General features: G+C 36.0%; 1 protein-coding gene and 1 pseudogene across 39 annotated transcripts in view; one reads left to right on the top strand and one right to left on the bottom strand.

The window, feature by feature from the left end:
* The window catches only part of LRRFIP2 (LRR binding FLII interacting protein 2), a 97810-nt gene that overhangs the window by 38625 nt on the left and 40380 nt on the right, over positions 1-18805 (top strand). For 11 of the 39 annotated variants that reach the window (XR_009448582.1, XM_059664256.1, XM_059664255.1 and 8 more), the window contains 11 exons: positions 254-304; positions 6124-6180; positions 6272-6316; positions 9487-9555; positions 12526-12567; positions 13952-14017; positions 15490-15564; positions 16903-16953; positions 17035-17079; positions 17943-17990; positions 18441-18497. The exons of 6 other annotated variants lie outside the window; for them this stretch is intronic. Coding sequence is in view for 32 of the 33 variants with exons in the window: in XM_059664256.1 (XP_059520239.1) it covers positions 254-304; positions 6124-6180; positions 6272-6316; positions 9487-9555; positions 12526-12567; positions 13952-14017; positions 15490-15564; positions 16903-16953; positions 17035-17079; positions 17943-17990; positions 18441-18497 (606 nt within the window). In the remaining variant the exon portion in view is untranslated. The remainder of the gene's footprint in view (positions 1-253; positions 305-6123; positions 6181-6271; positions 6317-9486; positions 9556-12525; positions 12568-13951; positions 14018-15489; positions 15565-16902; positions 16954-17034; positions 17080-17942; positions 17991-18440; positions 18498-18805) is intronic. 22 more of the 39 variants (XM_059664277.1, XM_059664280.1, XM_059664283.1 and 19 more) reach the window with 18 other exon arrangements.
* LOC132215958 (U2 spliceosomal RNA) lies at positions 6658-6783 on the bottom strand (annotated as a pseudogene).

The following is an 18805-nucleotide window of genomic DNA, read 5'->3' as shown; positions in this document are numbered from 1 at the left end:
TACTCCTAAAGTTATAGTAAATTATAAGGAGATAATGATTAAATATAACTTCTATTTATGGTTCTCTAAACTACAGAGAACCATATGTCTCTTATTATTGAACATATTTAGCTTAGTAATTTTCTGTATTTTGAATGTGTAACTTTGAGTCAACAATCTGCACTTCAGGGAAAATGTATACAATTAATTTAAGACTTTTCAGAGAATGTAACTCTTGGAAACTCTTTAGTTTATGAAACTTTTGCATTTGTAGCATTCTCATCATTCCTTTGATCGGAAGTGGGGACAGATTCACAAGTGGCTGGTAGGCCAGGATTGCCTGTCCTGCATGTTGTGATCACTTGCTGAAATAATGCAATCTTGAAGTAAAACATTGACTAATAGTTTGCAAAGTAGTAGTGGTTGGCATGTTTGAACATAAAGGTCAGAGATTCTCTCTTCTGTCTTTAGTGATCAAAATTTGTACTTAGAGTCCAACCATTTCTGTTGTAGTCTACAACCTCACACTCATCTAAGGAATACTTCTGACCAAGAAAGATTTTAGTAGATGAGTATTTTTTCTTTCTATGGGTTTGTTTTTCTTTCCCTTCAATTTGTTACTCTCTCCCTTTCTCCTCCTCTCCCCCTGACTCTTGATCCCTTTTCCCTCCTTCCCTGTCCTCCTCCTCCTCTTCCTCCTCCTCCTCTTCTTCTTCTTCTTCTTCTTCTTCTTCTTCTTCTTCTTCTTCTTCTTCTTCTTCTTCTTCTTCTTCTTCTTCTCTCTCTCTCTCTCTCTCTCTCTCTCTCTCTCTCTCTCTCTCTCATACACACACACACACACACACACACACACACACACACACACACTAACTTAGCTGGGTCTTCATTGAGAGTCATTCTTCCATCTCCTCTGAAAATTACTCTTAATTTTTCAGTAATCCCATTTCCTTTTCAAGTCTTCTACCGCAACTCCCAAATTAGTTAACTACAAGAGCAAATTGTGAATATTAGTTACTGTGAATCATTCCTAACTTTGAATTTTTTCCAATGTTGATGAGCTTCCCAGTTGTCTCCTATTGTAGGGGTTCTTAACTTGGTATGTGAATAGGCTTGGGACATGAAGCCATAAAATGTCACACAAAATTTTGAAAAAAAAAATATATATACATATACACTAGTGTATGTATGTGTGTGTGTGTGGATATATATATATATGAAATGCCCATGTGTATTTTTAGCAACAGATACTCAAAGGACTGTGTGATCCCTAAAGCGTTAAGAACTACTTTCTAATTATTGCTAAGTCAGCAACTTTTATAAGAAAATCCCTTCTATAGCAGCATTTTAGGGTACAACCAGAATTAAAATATTTATGACTATATTGACCTATAAATTTAAAACTTTGTCATACTTCTCCTTGTGCTATTTTAGAAAAGAGAGAAAATACATGTTTGATTATTTGGGAATGGAATCTGTAAAGTATCTTCTGCATGTAACTGGATTAATATTACTAATGGTGCATTGAGAATGTTTTATGTGAATAAATCACTTTTGCTTGCAATTTTCTATGGAAATATTAGTTTAATTTCTTCTTTTAATTATGTATTATAGTTCTAAAATTAAATTGCCTAAGATTTTAATATTTTAGGGTCGACCAAAACATTATAAGCAAAAAGCCTATATTAAAAGTTTAATATTTGATTCTCATGTTCAGAGGCCATGAAGATAAACGTAGTTTCGTCTCTGTGAAATGTGTGCAGTTCAGGCAATCAGTGCGCTAGATTTTCATGGAAGGGGGACAATTTGGGTTAGAGGCTTAGATGCAGGTGGCAGCTAACCCAAGTTCTGAATGATAGCTCAGACTTGGACATGCAGAGAAGATGGGGTTTAGTTTCAGATAGGAATAATTATCACTTCTAACCTCTTCTGACACTTGCTTTTACTCCTTTCAAACTGATATTTCATCTTACTTTTTATCTTATTCTAGTCTCTTTAGCTACTTTCTGTCAATGAGCCTATAATAGAAGTTGGCATGTGATACTCACCATATGAAATATAAATTACTAATAAATTTATAATAAAATAAATAATGTATATACAAACAATAGGAGTATCAGTTATTAAAAGGAGAATCTTCCCATATGAAAAAATTTCTGAATTAGTTCTTTTTGTGTGTGCTGGGGTGGGATGTTGGAATGTGAATAGGGAAAGCAAGGGCATGAGGCTCAGGAATGAAGCTTACTTTGAGTGTTCTGTATGTGAACATTGTCCTAATGTTTTTACATATGTTTTCATTTCACATTATAAGATAGGTATCACTGTCTCCACTTTATAGATAAGATGATACAGGATTGGTGAAATAAACAACTTGCTTAGTCATTGGCAGAGCCAGAATTTGAAGGTATGGGAGAGTACCACATTTGCTAATGGATTGCAAGATGAAAATGTTATCATAGGCCAGGGGTGGGGAATGTCTGGGCCATATTAGGCCTACAAAATAATTTGGTCTGGCCCTGCCAAGGCATTAGGGGTGAGTTAATTAAATATTTGACCAAATATAGCAGGCTAATTTTTAAGTTGATAATTTTGTATGGTCCATGAATGATGTTATAAATATCCAAACAGCCCTTTGGCAGAAAAAGGTTCCACCATCCCTGCCATAGACTGGGAGCCCAGTGAGTGCCAGGGTGTCGCCCTCATTGGCCAAGATGGTGCAGGTGGAGGCTCTTAAACTGAGCATGCCAAAAGCTAGAAAGATAAATGGGTAGATAAAAAAGCCCTGTCTATAAGAACTATAGGCTTGAGCAGGAAGGCTAGATGGTCTTTGAGACAGCAGTCCACCAGTCTCCCAGGTTGCAGAACCCGAATAAACCTCTTTCCTTTTGCTCTAACCACATGTCTTATGAGTTTGGTTTTTGTTGTGGCAGGCAGCCGAATCTGTGTTTTTCTGTTACAAAAGGACCTACAAGAAAAGCCTAAGTCTTTCTGAGCCTTCAAACATATAATCTTTAGTTTAGCCAATGATTCTCCTTTTAAACAGGCTGTCTTAATCAGTAGCATGCAGCTTAAAAGTGAGTGAATGTCTCCAGCCTGTCTTAAGTGTTATTTCTTGACAGAGAAGATGGCCATGTGTATTCACCGGGCTTTTGGTTTTTAAACAATAAAACCATGTTATTCTCACTTAAATTGAACTTTTAAAAATAAGAATATGTTTCATTTCCATTAATTTAATTTAAATGTATCAAAGAGTGATTTCCAGAAAACCTTAAAGAAATATACATCAATTTTTAAGGCATTGACCTATAAGTTCAGCCTAGGTTCCTTTATACTAATAAGGACTCCCAGGACAATGAACTGACTTAGAAGAACTGGATATTCTGCCTTGTAATTGGCACGTAAAAAACCCCACAGTTTGCTGAATTTTTTTTCTGCAGGGCCCTGGTTCTGTTAATTCAAGAAAAGCCAACTGGCAATTTAAATACTACTGTAGACCCCGTCCAGTGTGGCTCAGTGGTTGAGTGTTGACCTATGAACCAGTGGGTCATCCGTTGATTCCCGGTTAGGGCACATGCCCAGGTTGTGGGCTTGATCCAACCCAGTATAGGGCGTGCAGGAGGAAGCTGACCAATGATTCTCTCTCATCATTGATGTTTCTAACTCTTCCTCTCCCTTCCTCCCTCTCTAAAAATTAATAAAAACATTTTAAAATATAAAAATAAATACTATAACTGGGAAATGAAACTGTTCTTTCAGATAAGGAGAACTCTCTGAGTATAAATCAGGATACATTGCTATTTTCTTAATGTTCTTTCTATGTAACCAGTATAGAGTTTCCCAGTGTAGGATGGAATCTTTATGGCTCAGTTGTCTGGTGAGTAAAAGAACTGAATGCTGGTCCCAGCTTTATGACTTTGAAGGGATCAGACTATTTGATCATCAAGGACCCTTCTAGCTTCTGTGGTGGTGCTAGGGTCTTTTCTTTTATGCAAGGGTCTCCTTCTGTTTGCTTCATATTTACCACTTTGCAGAAGTATTCCAGGTAGAGGGAGTAGTTAAAAACTACCTAACTACCTGTCTTTTTATGTAAGAGTAGTGCTGTGTGGCAGACTCTTAGTAAAATATGTGTATTGGGTCTTTTTGGTGTAATAAAAATTAGCTTTGAACTTGCCTTACTGTTTGTACAGTAACCACTAGCCATATATGTGTAATTACATTTAGGTTTAAATTGATTAATATTAAAAATTTAGTTTCTCAGTTGCACTTCTAGCATTTCAAATACTCAATAGCCACATGTGGCTAGTGGCTACTCTATTAGACAGTACAAACAGAACATTTTCATTGTTATAGAGAGTTCTATTGGACAATACTGGTTTACAGTATAGTTTATGACTAAAATAAGCTATATTCTCTCATTTCAAATTAGCTGGCTTGTATGGGGTTTACATTGTATTCTGTAGTCTTTTAAAGTCTTTTTAGGACATTTTCCAAAAGTGGCTAAAAAGAAAAGCTGTTTAATATAGCAGTATATCAATATGTAATAACATATTTTTATTTAGGATTATTTTTAATAGGTATAATTGAAAATAAATATGAATTCATCTTTAGTGGGATGTGCTTTTTAGAGGTAGGTTTTTAAAAAGTGCTCTTGTGTGGTAGGTGGAATGAAAAAAAAAAGGACAGAATAAAAGGAAGGCTGAATATTAAACCATGTATGTCACTCTAGTATCCCAAATAATATTGAGAGGGGGCATGTAGAATTAATTTGCCTTTGTAGCACAGGCTCTTTAAACTAACCAAGCTAACTAGCCTAGAACTAGTCACCACTTAATAAACTGTACCTCTACTGCTGGGCTAATGCATCTGCCCCCAAAACTTTTGTGGTATCTCCTGATAGTTGAAGAAAGGGAAGAATTTTGCTTGGCTTCTTACAGATTACCTGTTTCTATTATATAACAGAAATGTAAGTCAATGATGAATTTTCTTAAAGATCAGAATATCCTATTGGATATTGACTTATTGAATCATACGGTTGCTTATAAGTAGACTTCTGAACAGATTTGATCAAATGTGTCAATGTACACAGCAGATGACATACAGGAGTTTTTTGCAATTATACTCGAAGTCATGACTAAACTAAGGCATTAAGTGTGGTGTTTTAGTTGAATTCCTATTTCTGTATTTGAAATGAGTCATCAGACATAGCCACATCTATTTGTTATACCTGCTTAATGATCATGCTGTATGGCCACGGGGTGTTGGAGATATTGATTCATCACTGTTATCCACTGTGACCCCATTTGGACCAATTGTATATAGACGTTAGTCAATGCAAATTACTTTAATATTTTGGACTTTGAAAATCTGAAAGATCAGAAGTTTCTTACTGTTTCAGTTGGTTAGGTTCTAGGGACTAGTTATTTGATTTCACATGACTCAAGACTTAATGCTCCAATGCTAATAACTGAATGGAAAAGTTGAGAATTGCATTTAATTTAGTCAACTGTTAGGTTGTGGCCAGTTTTCTTTGCAATCTTCATAAGGCATACCTGTTATTAACTTTATCAATTCTAAAATGTTTATTTAATTCTAATTATAAGTAGTTTTTCATGTTAACAGTACACACACGGGGCTATTTCATTTAGCTATTCTTTTCCAGAAAAGGAAAAAAAGAAATTCTTTGTAGTGAGCAGAAAATTGTGACCCAAATCTTTTAAAAGCAATACACTGTCTCTTTATTACATCTCTAACAAAGTAAACATTTCTTGCCTTGCATAAACTAACATTCACAATGAAAAAAAATAAAAAGTCTACTTTTTAATGCTAAACTCAATTTCTGTTTAAGAATACTTTCTAATTTTTATTTTGGTATATTGAGCTGTCTTTGTCATATATAGATTACATTCTTCAAATGGTCAGACATATATAAACTTGTTAAAATAAAAACATTTCCAAGATGATCTCTACTTTCTTTCCAACTGAAGCATGTGGCTGCCCCAGACTCAGCTTTTGAAACCGAATTGTCAATACCTGCTTGCTGTAAGGAATGTGCGGCTATGCTCTGAACTGACCTGCCTTCACCCAGTTGTTCCGATAGACAATCCTCTGTTCAGTGATTAATTCTCCATGTACTTTCTCCTTTCCCAGGAAGATTCAGAAAGGGCCAGGTATTCCCACCGGTCCAGTCATCACCGTCCATCTCTGGTTTGTAATAACCTATAAACTTGCCTCTAATACGTTTTCCTCACTAACTTAATGCAGTCACTCACAAACTTTTGTTTTTTATTTTTATCAGGGAGTTGAGGATGCATTGTCCATTCGAAGTCTTGGCAGTCACAGGGTTGGTATTTTGTTTACACAATAGCAAAGCTTACCGTATGTGTCTGAGCTTTCTGCAGCACCATTGCTAAGCAATCAGATAATGCTCATATATTCCTTTGCCTTTTTTCCCCCTTTGCCTTTTTTTTTAAAGAAAATATTGGCAAAGTTCTTTCATTGGAAACTGATGCTTTCTCTCAAATTATTGCTATAAGTAAATCAATGCTAAAAATCATAAATATGTTCATCTATTTTTTATAAAAGGACCTTTGATTTTAAAAAATTATTGCAAAATAATGAGATTGATTTTATAGAATGACATCTGCATGGTTCTTTCCGATTTTTCCTACTTTCATATTTAAAAAAAATTTCCCCCTTGCTCCAAAAAACCATTTAGTACGTTGTCCTCGGATAGAGGATATGTGAGATGTTAAACTTGATAAGAACAGATGCCTATGTTTGATCTTAGCCAAAAGGCCAAGAAGTGATTAATATATTTTTAAAATAATTTATTAAATGATAAATGTTTTGAAGTTTGGGTGACTAATTATAGTTTTATTACATGGAAAAATTGAGCTACTGATTTGAAAAAATTCCTGCTTGTCATGTTTATAGAAATTATCATGCTTCAACATTTTGATTAACATTTGGTAGTATGTCTCAAGTTTTTAACGTGCATTGTTGTATATTAAGATAAATGGGAAATCGCTTGTTAAAAAGGCTTGCATATTGTGCTAAGACTGATCTCTCTCAAATATTTGTGCTTTAAACTTTAAAGCAATTCTTTTAATGTGCACATTGGTATACTTACACAAAGATGTTTCATCAGTAAAATGATCTATCATGTTAAGGTCTATATTTGTTTGTTTCCCCCTAAGTCTAGTTTTCTTCCCATCTTATATAATGTCTAAAAATATACTGTAATGAACTGAGTATCTTCCAGTATGTTGGTTATTGATGTGTTTGTATTCTTAAACAATTCTTTACTCTGGTTATATTACTTTTGGTGAGTATAATCTGTCTTTTTAGAGTAAGTTAGTAAGCCAGTTTTTGAATCAAATATTTTGGTTAATTATGAAAGTTTAGGTTTATAATAATATTAACAAGCCTTTATACAAATCTAATCAGCAGTTTCAGAATTATTTTATAGGAGAAAAACTTTAAGGTAATAAGTTTGTCATCTTTCTCCTTGGAGAGACGTGTGTGTGTGTGTGCGTGTACACACACACATATTTGTATATGTGCACACACATACTTTGAGAAGAATCACACAGGGAGTTAGTCAACAAAAGATTAGAAGTTGAATGTCTTTGAGGGCTTTGAAAATAATCCCTTTTCTCCTCCTTTTTAAAAATGTCTGGCTTTTTCCTTTGCTTTCCATTATAATGTTGATTGATGAAGTTTCACACAGTTATTATCAAGCTGGTTATTTGTAAATTTGTATGTGTTCTTTAGGGAAAGTTGACTATTGTATATTAGCTTAAACCTCTGATAAAATCATCCAAGTTTGACCTAATTTGGGAGCCTTTAAAATAAATCTGCAAACAAAAAAGAAATTTTAAAGTAAACTGATAGGGAATTATTTACACAGAGTGTCTATAAAGTAATGAGTTGATTTTCTTTTTATGGAAATTATATTATTAAGTACATTTAAGTTATAGCTAGAACTCTCATAGTATTTTATTCATTATTGTAATTACGAAAAATTTGTTACTACAGGAAAAAGAGTAACGTTCCAATTTAAAAAAATTCAGTGTGCCAACTTAAATATAAATAAAAATTTTAGCCCCAGCTGGTTTGGCTCAGTGGATAGAGTGTCAGCCCACGGACTGAAGGGTCTCAGGTTTGATTTCAGTCAAGGGTGTATACCAAGATTGCAGGCTCCATCCCTAACCCTGGTTAGGGTGCATGCAGGAGGCAACTAGTCGATGTGTCTCTCTCACATTGATGTGTCTTTCGCTGTCTCTCCCCCTCCCTTCAACGCTCTCTAAAAATCAATGGAAAAATATCCTTGGGTGAGAATTAATAAAAAATAATAATAAATAAAAATTAAAATTTAGACTGTAGGAGATTTTAGTACTATACTGTTTGTGTGTACATTCAGCACTTTTTTTTCTTTATTTCAGAGAGGAAGGTAGAGGGAGAGAGAGCTAGAAACATCATTGATGGAAAAGAATCATTGATCGGCTGCCTTCTGCATGCCCCCTACTGGGGATCCAGTTTGCAAGCTGGGCATGTGCTCTTGACTGGAATTGAACCCAGGACCCTTCAGTCCACAAGCTGATGCTCTATCCACTGAGCCAAACCAGCCAGGGCATCAACACATTTTAAATATTACACAATAAATCTGAAAGCTCACTAATAACATTGTTTAAAAGAAATATAATTGAGATTAGTTTTTCCTTTTAACTAGATAATATTATAAGTTCTAAGTTTTCATCAGATTTGCTTTTTAAATTATCTTTACCATCTACATTAAGCTGAATGTGTTTTAAATTTTATTCTCTGTAAAAATAAATGTGATGATCTAAAGCACTGACCTAAATTTTATTGGAGTTTGCTTAAATTTTTGGGTTTTGGTATTTCTCTGTCTATCTTTTAAAACATATTTTTCTTATGAGCCGTATATTTAAATGTCTAACACTTTTGGACTTTGTATTTGATGTATGAATGTTAGAAGTACCTGGATGTGAAGCAGATGTGGTTATGTTGTATTTTTAGGACTTTGGTGTTTCCTATTGTACAATTAACTTTCAGTAACTACCTTCTTGTAAGGTGGCCTGCCAGAAGCTGTTTGGGTTGAAAATGGTGTCAGTGCTATAAGCGTTCTGTATAAAAATAAAAAGAGCAAACCTAATTCAAAACCGTGAGTGGTAGGTTTAGGTGAGGGAGGATTAAATGAAAACCCTGAGTTTAGAAATGAAACAGATTGTTGCTTTAAAAAACAATCTGCCTTAAAAAACATCTTGGTCATTGCTTTATATACTGAAATACTGTAAGGTAGACAGCCAGAATTAGAAAGTGAAGTGATCTTGAATTAGGGCCGTAGGGATACATTGGTATTTCTCACTGTGGAGATTTTTACTGTTGTATGTATTAGTTCCTGGTTATGTGTCAGTGACCTCAGTATAATTTTAATACGCTTGCAATTTGTGTGTTTTCATTTACTGTTACACTTTAATTCCTTTGAAGAGCCCATCGAAGGACATAACGGGGACACATTGGAGCAGAGCCAGTATACCCAAAAGGAAAGACATCATGGTGTGTAGTCCAGAAAAATGTGCAGTGTTAGTATTATGCATTCACTGTTGCTCTCAGAGTTCTGGGGGCTTGAGTATTGGTACGTTCTTATAGAAATTGACACTTACTGAACTTTGTTTCTACAGTCATTTTGCTATACTTTCTTTTGATCTTTTTTTTTCATTTTTCCAAAATGAAAACCTTCAGACAAGTATCGCAGGTTAAAAAAGACTTTTTATGATAGCTTATAATAGCAGATTTGGAACGTTTTAGCTAGACCTTCATATTTTCAGTTTTCCCTCCTTTGTGAAATATTATGTTTTTAAGCAATATAAATACAAACTGTCACTTATTAGGGGGATTCTTATTTTACCCAGTTGTTCTTATAGCAATTAAGGTGCCCAGATTATGGATTTCCCTACCAGATATATTCAGCAATCTCTTTAAACCAGCTGAATGAACTCTGCATTATATTTTGGAAAGGGAAAATTGAAGTAGGTTAGTTTCAATTCAGCTTGTTAAGTCCTATGCCTTTGGAAAATGCCATTGGTGCTACAGAGAGAATGAGAAGAAATAAGACATGACTGTTCTCTTCAGCGAACTTATCTGGTTGGGAGGATGGAATAGTTTATATGCTAGGATGTGTGGCTTGAGTAATACATGTTTTAGTCATGGTATTTTTTAAAACAAAAAGAATATTTTGTTGACTGAGAAGAGAAGTAAATGAAATTTCTTTTGAAAAGGAACTTTATTTTTAGGGATATGTCGCCATACAGTGACATTTTACTATTGCACATCATTTACTAGGTGCACACCTTTATCCTGGCCTGTGTGGCTGAGTGGTTGAACATTGACCTATGAACCAGGAGGTCACGGTTCAATTCCTAGGCAGGGCACATGACCAGGTTGCTGGCTTGATCCCCAGTAGGAGGCATGTAGGATCAATGATTCTCTCTCATTGTTGATGTTTCTATCTCTCCCTTTCTTTCCTCTCTGAAATCAGTTAAACACACACACACACACACACACACACACACACACACACACACATTAAATGCACACCTTTAGACATTTTAGAAAATTTTGGATAAATAAGATTTTTCACATATGTAATAACACTCTATTGCTTGCCTTCTGTGTTAGTTTCAGAGTAATATAAGAAAAGCATTGCAAATGCAGATATTTTATTCTGATACTTTTTGGTATTTATTACAATACCATTTTCACTGAATTTATACCATTGGTAAAATTGTATCACTTAGCCTTATACTATTGAAATATATATTTTGGGAGGTTTTTTTCGATATCTTTTTGTAAATGACCATGTCATTGGGCATTAAGGGAGGACCTTGTTTGTTTTTTTTTTTTGAACTCTTACTGTACTGCCTTATTAGAGCTAGAATTTGCAGTTCTGTCTTCTACAGTATTTCAAACTGCAACCTCTACAACAAATACATTTTACACCGAAATCCAGTATACACATGCAGATAAGTGTCTGTGTGTTTGTATACAAAGCATATTGAAAATTTACAAAATAATATTCTTACTGTGCATGATAAACTATTTTCTATTTCATCTTTAAAAAATGCTGGTTGAACCCATAAATTGATTTCATGACCCACTAATTAGTAGCAACCTGCACTTAGGAAAACTTTACTTTAGATCAGTTTTCAGTCTTGTTCCCTAAAATCTTAACTTGGTAGAAGAGTTGCAAAAGAAAGATATTTTATTTTATTATTTTATTTTATTTTATTTTTATTGATTTCAGAGAGGAAGGGAGAGGGAGAGATAGAAACACCAACAATGAGAGAGAATCATTGATCAACTGCCTCCTGCATGTCCCACACTGGCGATCAAGTTTGCAACCCAGGCATGTGCCTTGACCGGGAATCGAATCATGACCTTCTGGTTCATAGTTTGATGCTTAACCACTGAGCCATGCTGGCCGGAAGAAAGATATATTTACCAAAATACCTGAGGAACTTACTCATTGCTTTTTTTTTTTTTTTTTAAATATGCATTGTTCTTCTGGTAAGATTGCTTAAAAAATATAAACTAGAATGCTTGACAAAAGAATGGTAGGAAACCACAAATCTAATTTTTTTGGATTTCAAATGTGGTGGTACATTATCTTTTCTTTTTTAAAAAAATCCTCATCCAAAGGTATGTTCTTATTGATTTGCGAGAGATAGGAAAGGGGAAAGAGAGAGAGAAACATCGATAGGTTGCCTCCCATATGCGCCCTACCGGGGATAGAACCCACAAGCTCTAGGTACGTGCCCTGACTGGGAGTTGAACCCACAACCTTGTGGTGTGGGACAACACTCCTACCAACTGAGCCACCTGGTCAGGACATCTTATTTTCTTAAAGATTATACATGAAATATAGTTTTCTGATCTTACAAATTTTACATATTTTTCTTTGGTTTATATTTAATGCCACAATTTTATGTTTACTGTGCATTCCAACTTTCTAGTTTGGTTCAGTATTTTTAATAGGGAAGGTTCTTGAGGAGGGAAGTTTCTCAAGAGGGTGTCCATGAGCAGGTCTAGGGGAATTCCCCTTATTTTGGTGCTGCCATTGCTTTTTGTAAGTGTGATTAGTGATATGCTCTTGCCTCATTGCCTGTCCATGTTTTGTTTTTGCCTTGTTCAAAGGATGGGAAATGATGGTAACAGTCACAATGATACAAAGTAAAACATCTTTTGACTTCCGAATGCTTAATTCCTGCATTAAAGCCTTCCTTACTGATTATGAACTCTCTATTTGAAAGAGAAATGCAACTTTACATATTAGTAATAACTTATACTAGGAAAGAGTTTGTGGGGGACTATTCTTTAATTCACATTTAATAGCCTTTATGTTTAATAATTTTGGACTTTTGTTTAATAATTTTGGAGTTTTAATAACTTTCAAATGTTAATTTCCCCCCCCCCCTTTTTATAATTCTGATTTTGGAAATGCAACTTTCATCTTTTTCTGAAATCCAGTATGATCCTCTCAAGGACAGATCATCCAGACTTTCATCATTAGTATGTAGTGCATGACTTTTTGTTAAATGTAGTTTTACTTTATAAACCCCTGATGATGCTAATAATGGATTGTGACTAACTTGCACAGGTTTGTTATGATGTTTGGGGGGAAACATGTGACTCACAAAGCAAAACTGTTGTTTTGCAATTTTGGCATACTTAACGTTTGAATAATTTTTTTCTTTTAGAATTTTAAGATCAGATAAAAATTATTTGCTTCCCTCTTCAATATTATGATTGGTAGTAATATATTTTCTTAAAATGATGGACTATTTAGCTGGCATGTGCTCATTGCCCTAATAGACATGTTTTGATAGACGCTGAGCTGTGGTAGCACAGGCTTCAGTGTGCTTAGTGCTAGGTGTCACAGCTAGCAGGTGACAGAATGCCCAGCAGTGACGATGACTCCTGAAACATCAGTTATGTACACTAATTTTTTCTTGATTTGGTTTGTTTTTTATGGCATGTCATTTTAGCCAAGTATAGCATGTTTTTATTTGGTTAATATTATGTCAATAGATTGTCTGAGTTTCTAAATATGTAAGACATCTTTTAAAATGTCCAAGGAATTGTATGAAAGGAAAAGTACACATATTCAAAAAAGAGAAATGAATGTATAATAACTGGTTCGTTATCAACTGTGCATGTCAGTAGGTTTGCCTCGAGCAGACTGTTGGTAGGTAGGACACTTTAGCTGCACTTCCTCATTTCCGGTGAGCAGTGCATACCTAGATTGGATTTCTTGTCTACAAATTGACCTGTTTAGTACTGTTGCTGTCCTGTATCCCACATACACCCTTGGCTCTGTACTCCTAGGGGAAGTTCAGTATCAAGACAGTGCTATCTTCCAAGGACTCACAGAAGGTTGTTATCTAATAATGCTGCTGCTACGCAGGACAGCCATACCATCTGGCTCTGTACTCCTCAGCAGTGCATGCTGTGGGGCCACTCACTGGGGTTAAGAGTACTGTCTGGGGCAATGCAATATCATGTTCTTTGTTATCTCAGTCTTGTTTTTGTTGGCCCAAAGAACGATTCTTGTCACCTATACCTTCATAACGAAGATAGAGGGACTCAAGTGAGGTGTGGGGTGAAGGTCCTCACAAACATCCTCCTTGGCTGGGTGTCCTAATTAAGTTTTTGTTTTTTGGCTGGGCACTGAGCTGGATGGCATGGGGTATGGGAGGGGAAATGCCCATGTGTAGAGAGGTGGTATACCTTAGCCAGTCAAGTTCAGTGGATCACTTACTAACAGATGGAATTGCATGTAGATTACTCTGTATCTCATATGGACCTTTCTGTCTGTAACTTTATTAAATTATTTTCAAACTTCATTGTATGATCATTAATCTTCAAATATTTAACTTAAAAAATGTATTTCCAGAATCATTCTTACAGTCACTCTTATGGAATGAAGAAGAGATCTTCTGGTTCCCATAAAGACCCACTGGTTAGTTCTGTTTTATCTCCTGTCACAGTATGTTGTGCTGCTGTAAAGTTTACTGCTTACTTTTAGGGAACTTAAGAATTATGACTGCTTTGGTGTGCTCCTAAGGCATCATTGAAATTTGATAATATACTGAAACATGGTTTATCAGAACCTTATTTAAAAATAAATTTGTTTAAATTTATAAGAATTAATATTAAGTTAATATATGTTAACCCCAGGGACTAGAGTTAGGAAGGTGTTCATCACAAGAAGTTCATTAACAGCATATTTTCATTTATGATCTGTCCTTTGGAATATATCTCACAAATGAGTTTAGTGAGATTCTTATCCTTATTTTAGAAATTTAAATTGATTTAGTTGTGGTACTATAGGCAGTACCAAACTCACAAATAGGTTTCATTCTGAAAGTTTGTTAGTATGTCAGATTTTGGGAAGTTGGAATGAATTTTCTGGTAGAAACATTAAGGCATGTGATGGCAGAGTTCCCGTGCTGTCTTGCAGAAAACTTTTAACTTACAATATAATTAAATTGCATAACTAATAGTGCTCTCCATTCCAGCCACATTGCTGAGCAACATTTGTGGGAGGGGCGGGGCGGGGGGGGGGGGGCGCGGCGTAATCCAGAATCCCCATTTGGGGTGCCAGGAACACTTCTTTTCCTGTTAGGCTGCACAGTACTGCCGGAGGAAGTGTAGTTCCAAGCTCCCTGCTCTGACCGTTCCTGGGGTGGAGAGAGGGTCAGGAGACCTTGGCTGGTAGAAAGGAGAGGGAGGAAGGAATTTAGTGGAGAGGACTTCATTGAGAAGCCCTGGAGGGTGGAGTATTGGGAGCTCTGAGGAGAGGTGAGTCATGGGGCCTCCCTGAGGGGGTGGTACAGGAAGGTAGGGCCAGGAGTGGCAGGGGTGGGGAAGGAGTCAGGGATTGCCTAAATTTCCTTAACCTTGGATAAAAAAGATGGCTGGAGAAGTTAGAAAGATAATTTTTTCCCTTTCAAGTCACCACAATACATAAAATTACTGTTTTGTATAGTGTATCGAAAATTAACCTCCTTAGATGGTTTAGAGACCAAACCATGTTTAGTGTGCTCTCTCTTTCTCTCTGGTAATTTAATTTGATCAGTTTATTTTGACAAATAATGGGACTAGGAGAAGCTTGGAAAAAATGACTGTTTAATAATACCTGTGTCATTGCCAAGTGGATTTAAAAAGTGGTAATTATTCAGTTGTCCTGGGTTTTTCAAGGACATTCCTGAGGATGACATGAGAATATATCACATATTCCATTCAGTTTTGCCTGTGGGTTTATAATCTTGTTTTTCCAGTAAAAATGAGTAAGTACTTGGTTTGCAAACAGTTAACCTTAAGTCATGGTTTTGGAGATATAGGGTTTGGCAATATCAGATTTTGCCTTTCTATGTTGTTAAATTAACAACATTTAACTTAAGAAAAATGTGTTTAATTTGGTTTTTGCAGAGCGGCCTCTACTTTGACCAGAGAAACTATAGCAGTCTTAGACATAGCAAACCCAGCTCTGCCTACTACACTCGGGTTTGTCCACAGTTTTTTGTCTTCATGTATTTTATCCAACTTTAACACATTTGTGATCTTCTGTTTTGCATTTTGACTAGTTAAAACTAACCTGTGAATGGTTGTGTATACTAGTTTGTAGTAACTGAATTCATATAGTTTGTGTGAGTGTAAATTTAAACTGTGGGAACTATTGAATCACCATGCTAGCAAATGAGTACCATTTTTCCCCAATTTTTTTCTAATGAAAAATATTTCACACACAAAAAAGTTCACAGAATTATGTAGTAACCACATTGTAACTACCATTTAGATTCTACATTAACATTTTACTCTATTTCCTTTATCATATAATTATCTCACTGTCCTATTCATTCATCCATTAATTCAGTTTTTTGGTGGATGCATTTCAGAATAAGTTGTAGGCATCAGTACACATGTGGATGCCCTTTTAGTAACAGCTTACATGTGAAAATTTACACTATAAATGGAATGGGAAGAATGTGATTGTTTGTTCAATATTAGAATCTTTTTTTTTTTTTTCAGGGCATTTGTCACACCATACGTTTAAAACACCTCAAATTCATGGCACACGGTACATTTAAAATACTTCAGTTGTCCAAGCCTGCACACACAACTTAGATACTCTTATTTTCCATGTCTGTTTAGGCTTGGTAAAAAAGAACTGAAAATTGTGTCTTCAAATGACATCAGGAAAAGAGAGATTTAATTCCTTTTTAAGAAATGCTGTGCCTTGGTAGTGTATGGATTCATTGTGACCAGTACACTTAACTGATTAAACTAAGGCACTTTGTCCATGGCTTGTTTTGAAATATACGTTTTTCTAATCTTTTCCAAACACTTGGAAAAGAGTGTTTATAGCGATAACTCAGAGTTCATTTTTCTGGTTCCCCAGTAAAAAGGCTAAGGCCATTTGGCATGTGTCATGAGATCATTGAAAATATCCCAGGAGCTGCTGGTGGCTGAAATGTGGCCAGTTTGCCACGCGCCCTGTGCCACGGCCCTCGTTCCCTGAGACTTACCTTAGTGTGCTGTCCCATCTCCTAACATTCATGTTCAGAGACCAATGGGACTTAAACACATTCATAGAAGACGATTCCTAGTGTTTTTCTTTCTTATCCCTTAAAATTCCTATTTGAAACAATTACTAATGATTACTTTTTCTCACTTTATACATTAAGTACTTTAAGCACTCAGGAGTTGCTAATGAATTATGGAGTATGAAGTAAACATAAGTTTTCTGCTCTCATGATGGTGAGAGCAATTCATTCTCTCTCTGTTTCTGTATAAGGCCATACACTTAAACCTTAATTATTTCATTTTGTTTCTGTTTCTTAGCAGTCTTCTTCCCTGTACAGTGACCCTCTGGCGACGTCTAAGAGTACCAGGGTTAGTACTTTCTGAGGAGTGTGTTGCCTTCAAAGCTTCCAGCTGCTTTTCTTTGGGTTAAATCATATGCTTTTTTCATAGGCCTCCCCTATTGCAAATTCTGGTCTGCTGAAAAGTGCCAGTCTGGTTTGTATCTTCCTCTTCCAACCTGTGTATTCCTGGTAGGGCCGCTGCCATAGTGCTGACTCTGGCTTGACATCTTTCCTCCAGAATAGCGAAGGACACATGGCTTTAATGTGATGTGCACTGCAGAATGTGCGGCTTCTGCTTAAAATACAAAACTTTAGGGGAGTAAAAATAAGCATATTCTCTTCACAATGGTAGATACTGCTGGTGTTAGTAGGTTCTTGCTTAGGATTGGTTTCCTATTGAGAAGATAGATTTGCATGAGCCCATTACATTTGCCTACTTTTGTGAGATGGCCGTCCATGCCTGGGACGTCATAGTTCTCTTTGGGACAGCTGTGGCCTTGGCCACATTAATACTAGGCTCTAATAAAGCAAGCTGACTGAAAAGCAAAACAGTAGCTCTTTGTAATATGCGAGCTATGAGTTGGTCGCTTTCAAGCTGTTGTTTGTTGTGTATGGCCTGTTCTAGTTGGCTGGGAATCTGAGGCTTTATAACTTAATTTTATTGTGACAGGACAAAATGCTTTGGACCTCACCTTTTTTGCTCTGTGACCTCTTTTGAAAGGATAAACTCATAAATGCTAGTTCTCTTAGTTTCATGACATGATGATTAAAGGAAATACCGTAACCAGTGTGCTCCTTAAATGAAGTGTGAGCTTAAAGTTTTAATGAGACTTGTTTTAATGCAGGAATTTATGCATGAAAATGAATGTTATCACCTTCACAGTCTTCACCTTGGGAGGCTGTACACTTACACCATTCTTCAAAACTTTTTTGGAACCGAGTACTGCAGAGAAGTTAGGACATTTTCCAAATAACTTTGATGCTGAATAGATACATGGTATTTCCTTTGTTCTTTAGGTGTCCTTGTATGATGGTGGACTATATAACCCTTATGGTTCTCGAACTGTAAGTCTAACCGGGGGGAGGTGGTGAGGAGAGTGATGTGTAGGTGGGCACAGTTTACTTACAAAGAAAAGGTCATTTAATCTGAACTGTAATTACTCTATAAGCTGTGATCCATCAGCTAGCCAGTTGTGACTCTCACCTAAGCTGTGAGAAAGTGCCTGTTGGAAATCATCTTAAAGTGTGAGGGATATAAATAGAGAACCTCTTTTCTTGTTCATCAGTTCCTCAGGAAGAGGATGAGAGTGGTGCTTCTCAGGGCACCCCACCCCCTCTTCCCTCCTGCCTTGGGTTAGCAGATCTTGAGGGTGGGAGTGAGGTGGAATCCCAGACCAGGGAATAACGGTAACCTTAACCCTGAGAGCCAGAGTTAGGTCCAAGGTCACTAATACATTCCCAGCAGGACAAGGAGCTGATCATTATTATAAACCTTTCTTCTTGGAAACTTTATAGCCATCTGAATACAGTTACTACTCATCAAGAACAAGTTCAGCCCGAAGCAGTCCTGTGGTGAGCACTTGGCCTCTTTGCATGCTTTGTAGAGACCTTTGGTTAATCTGTACTCACAGTTTAGAATATTGAGGATGTGGTGTGTTTCACTCTCTGATGCATGGATTGTCGTTTTCCTTCAGTACACAAACTCAACTACTAATTTGTCCTAATTGGTGGTTTCTGTATGAATGTGACTTAGCATGTAATTTCTTAAATGAGTCTGGAATCAGTGTCATTAGAGTTTTTCTAAATTTATATTTAATTGTCATTTGTGTGGAACTTCTTGTGTCTTCGGTGGTCATAGTTTAGTATCTGAGTCGGCTACC

This window comes from Myotis daubentonii, chromosome 14 (genome assembly GCF_963259705.1).
Source record: "Myotis daubentonii chromosome 14, mMyoDau2.1, whole genome shotgun sequence".
Lineage (NCBI taxonomy): Eukaryota > Metazoa > Chordata > Mammalia > Chiroptera > Vespertilionidae > Myotis > Myotis daubentonii.
This window is presented reverse-complemented; position numbering and strand designations above follow the sequence as displayed.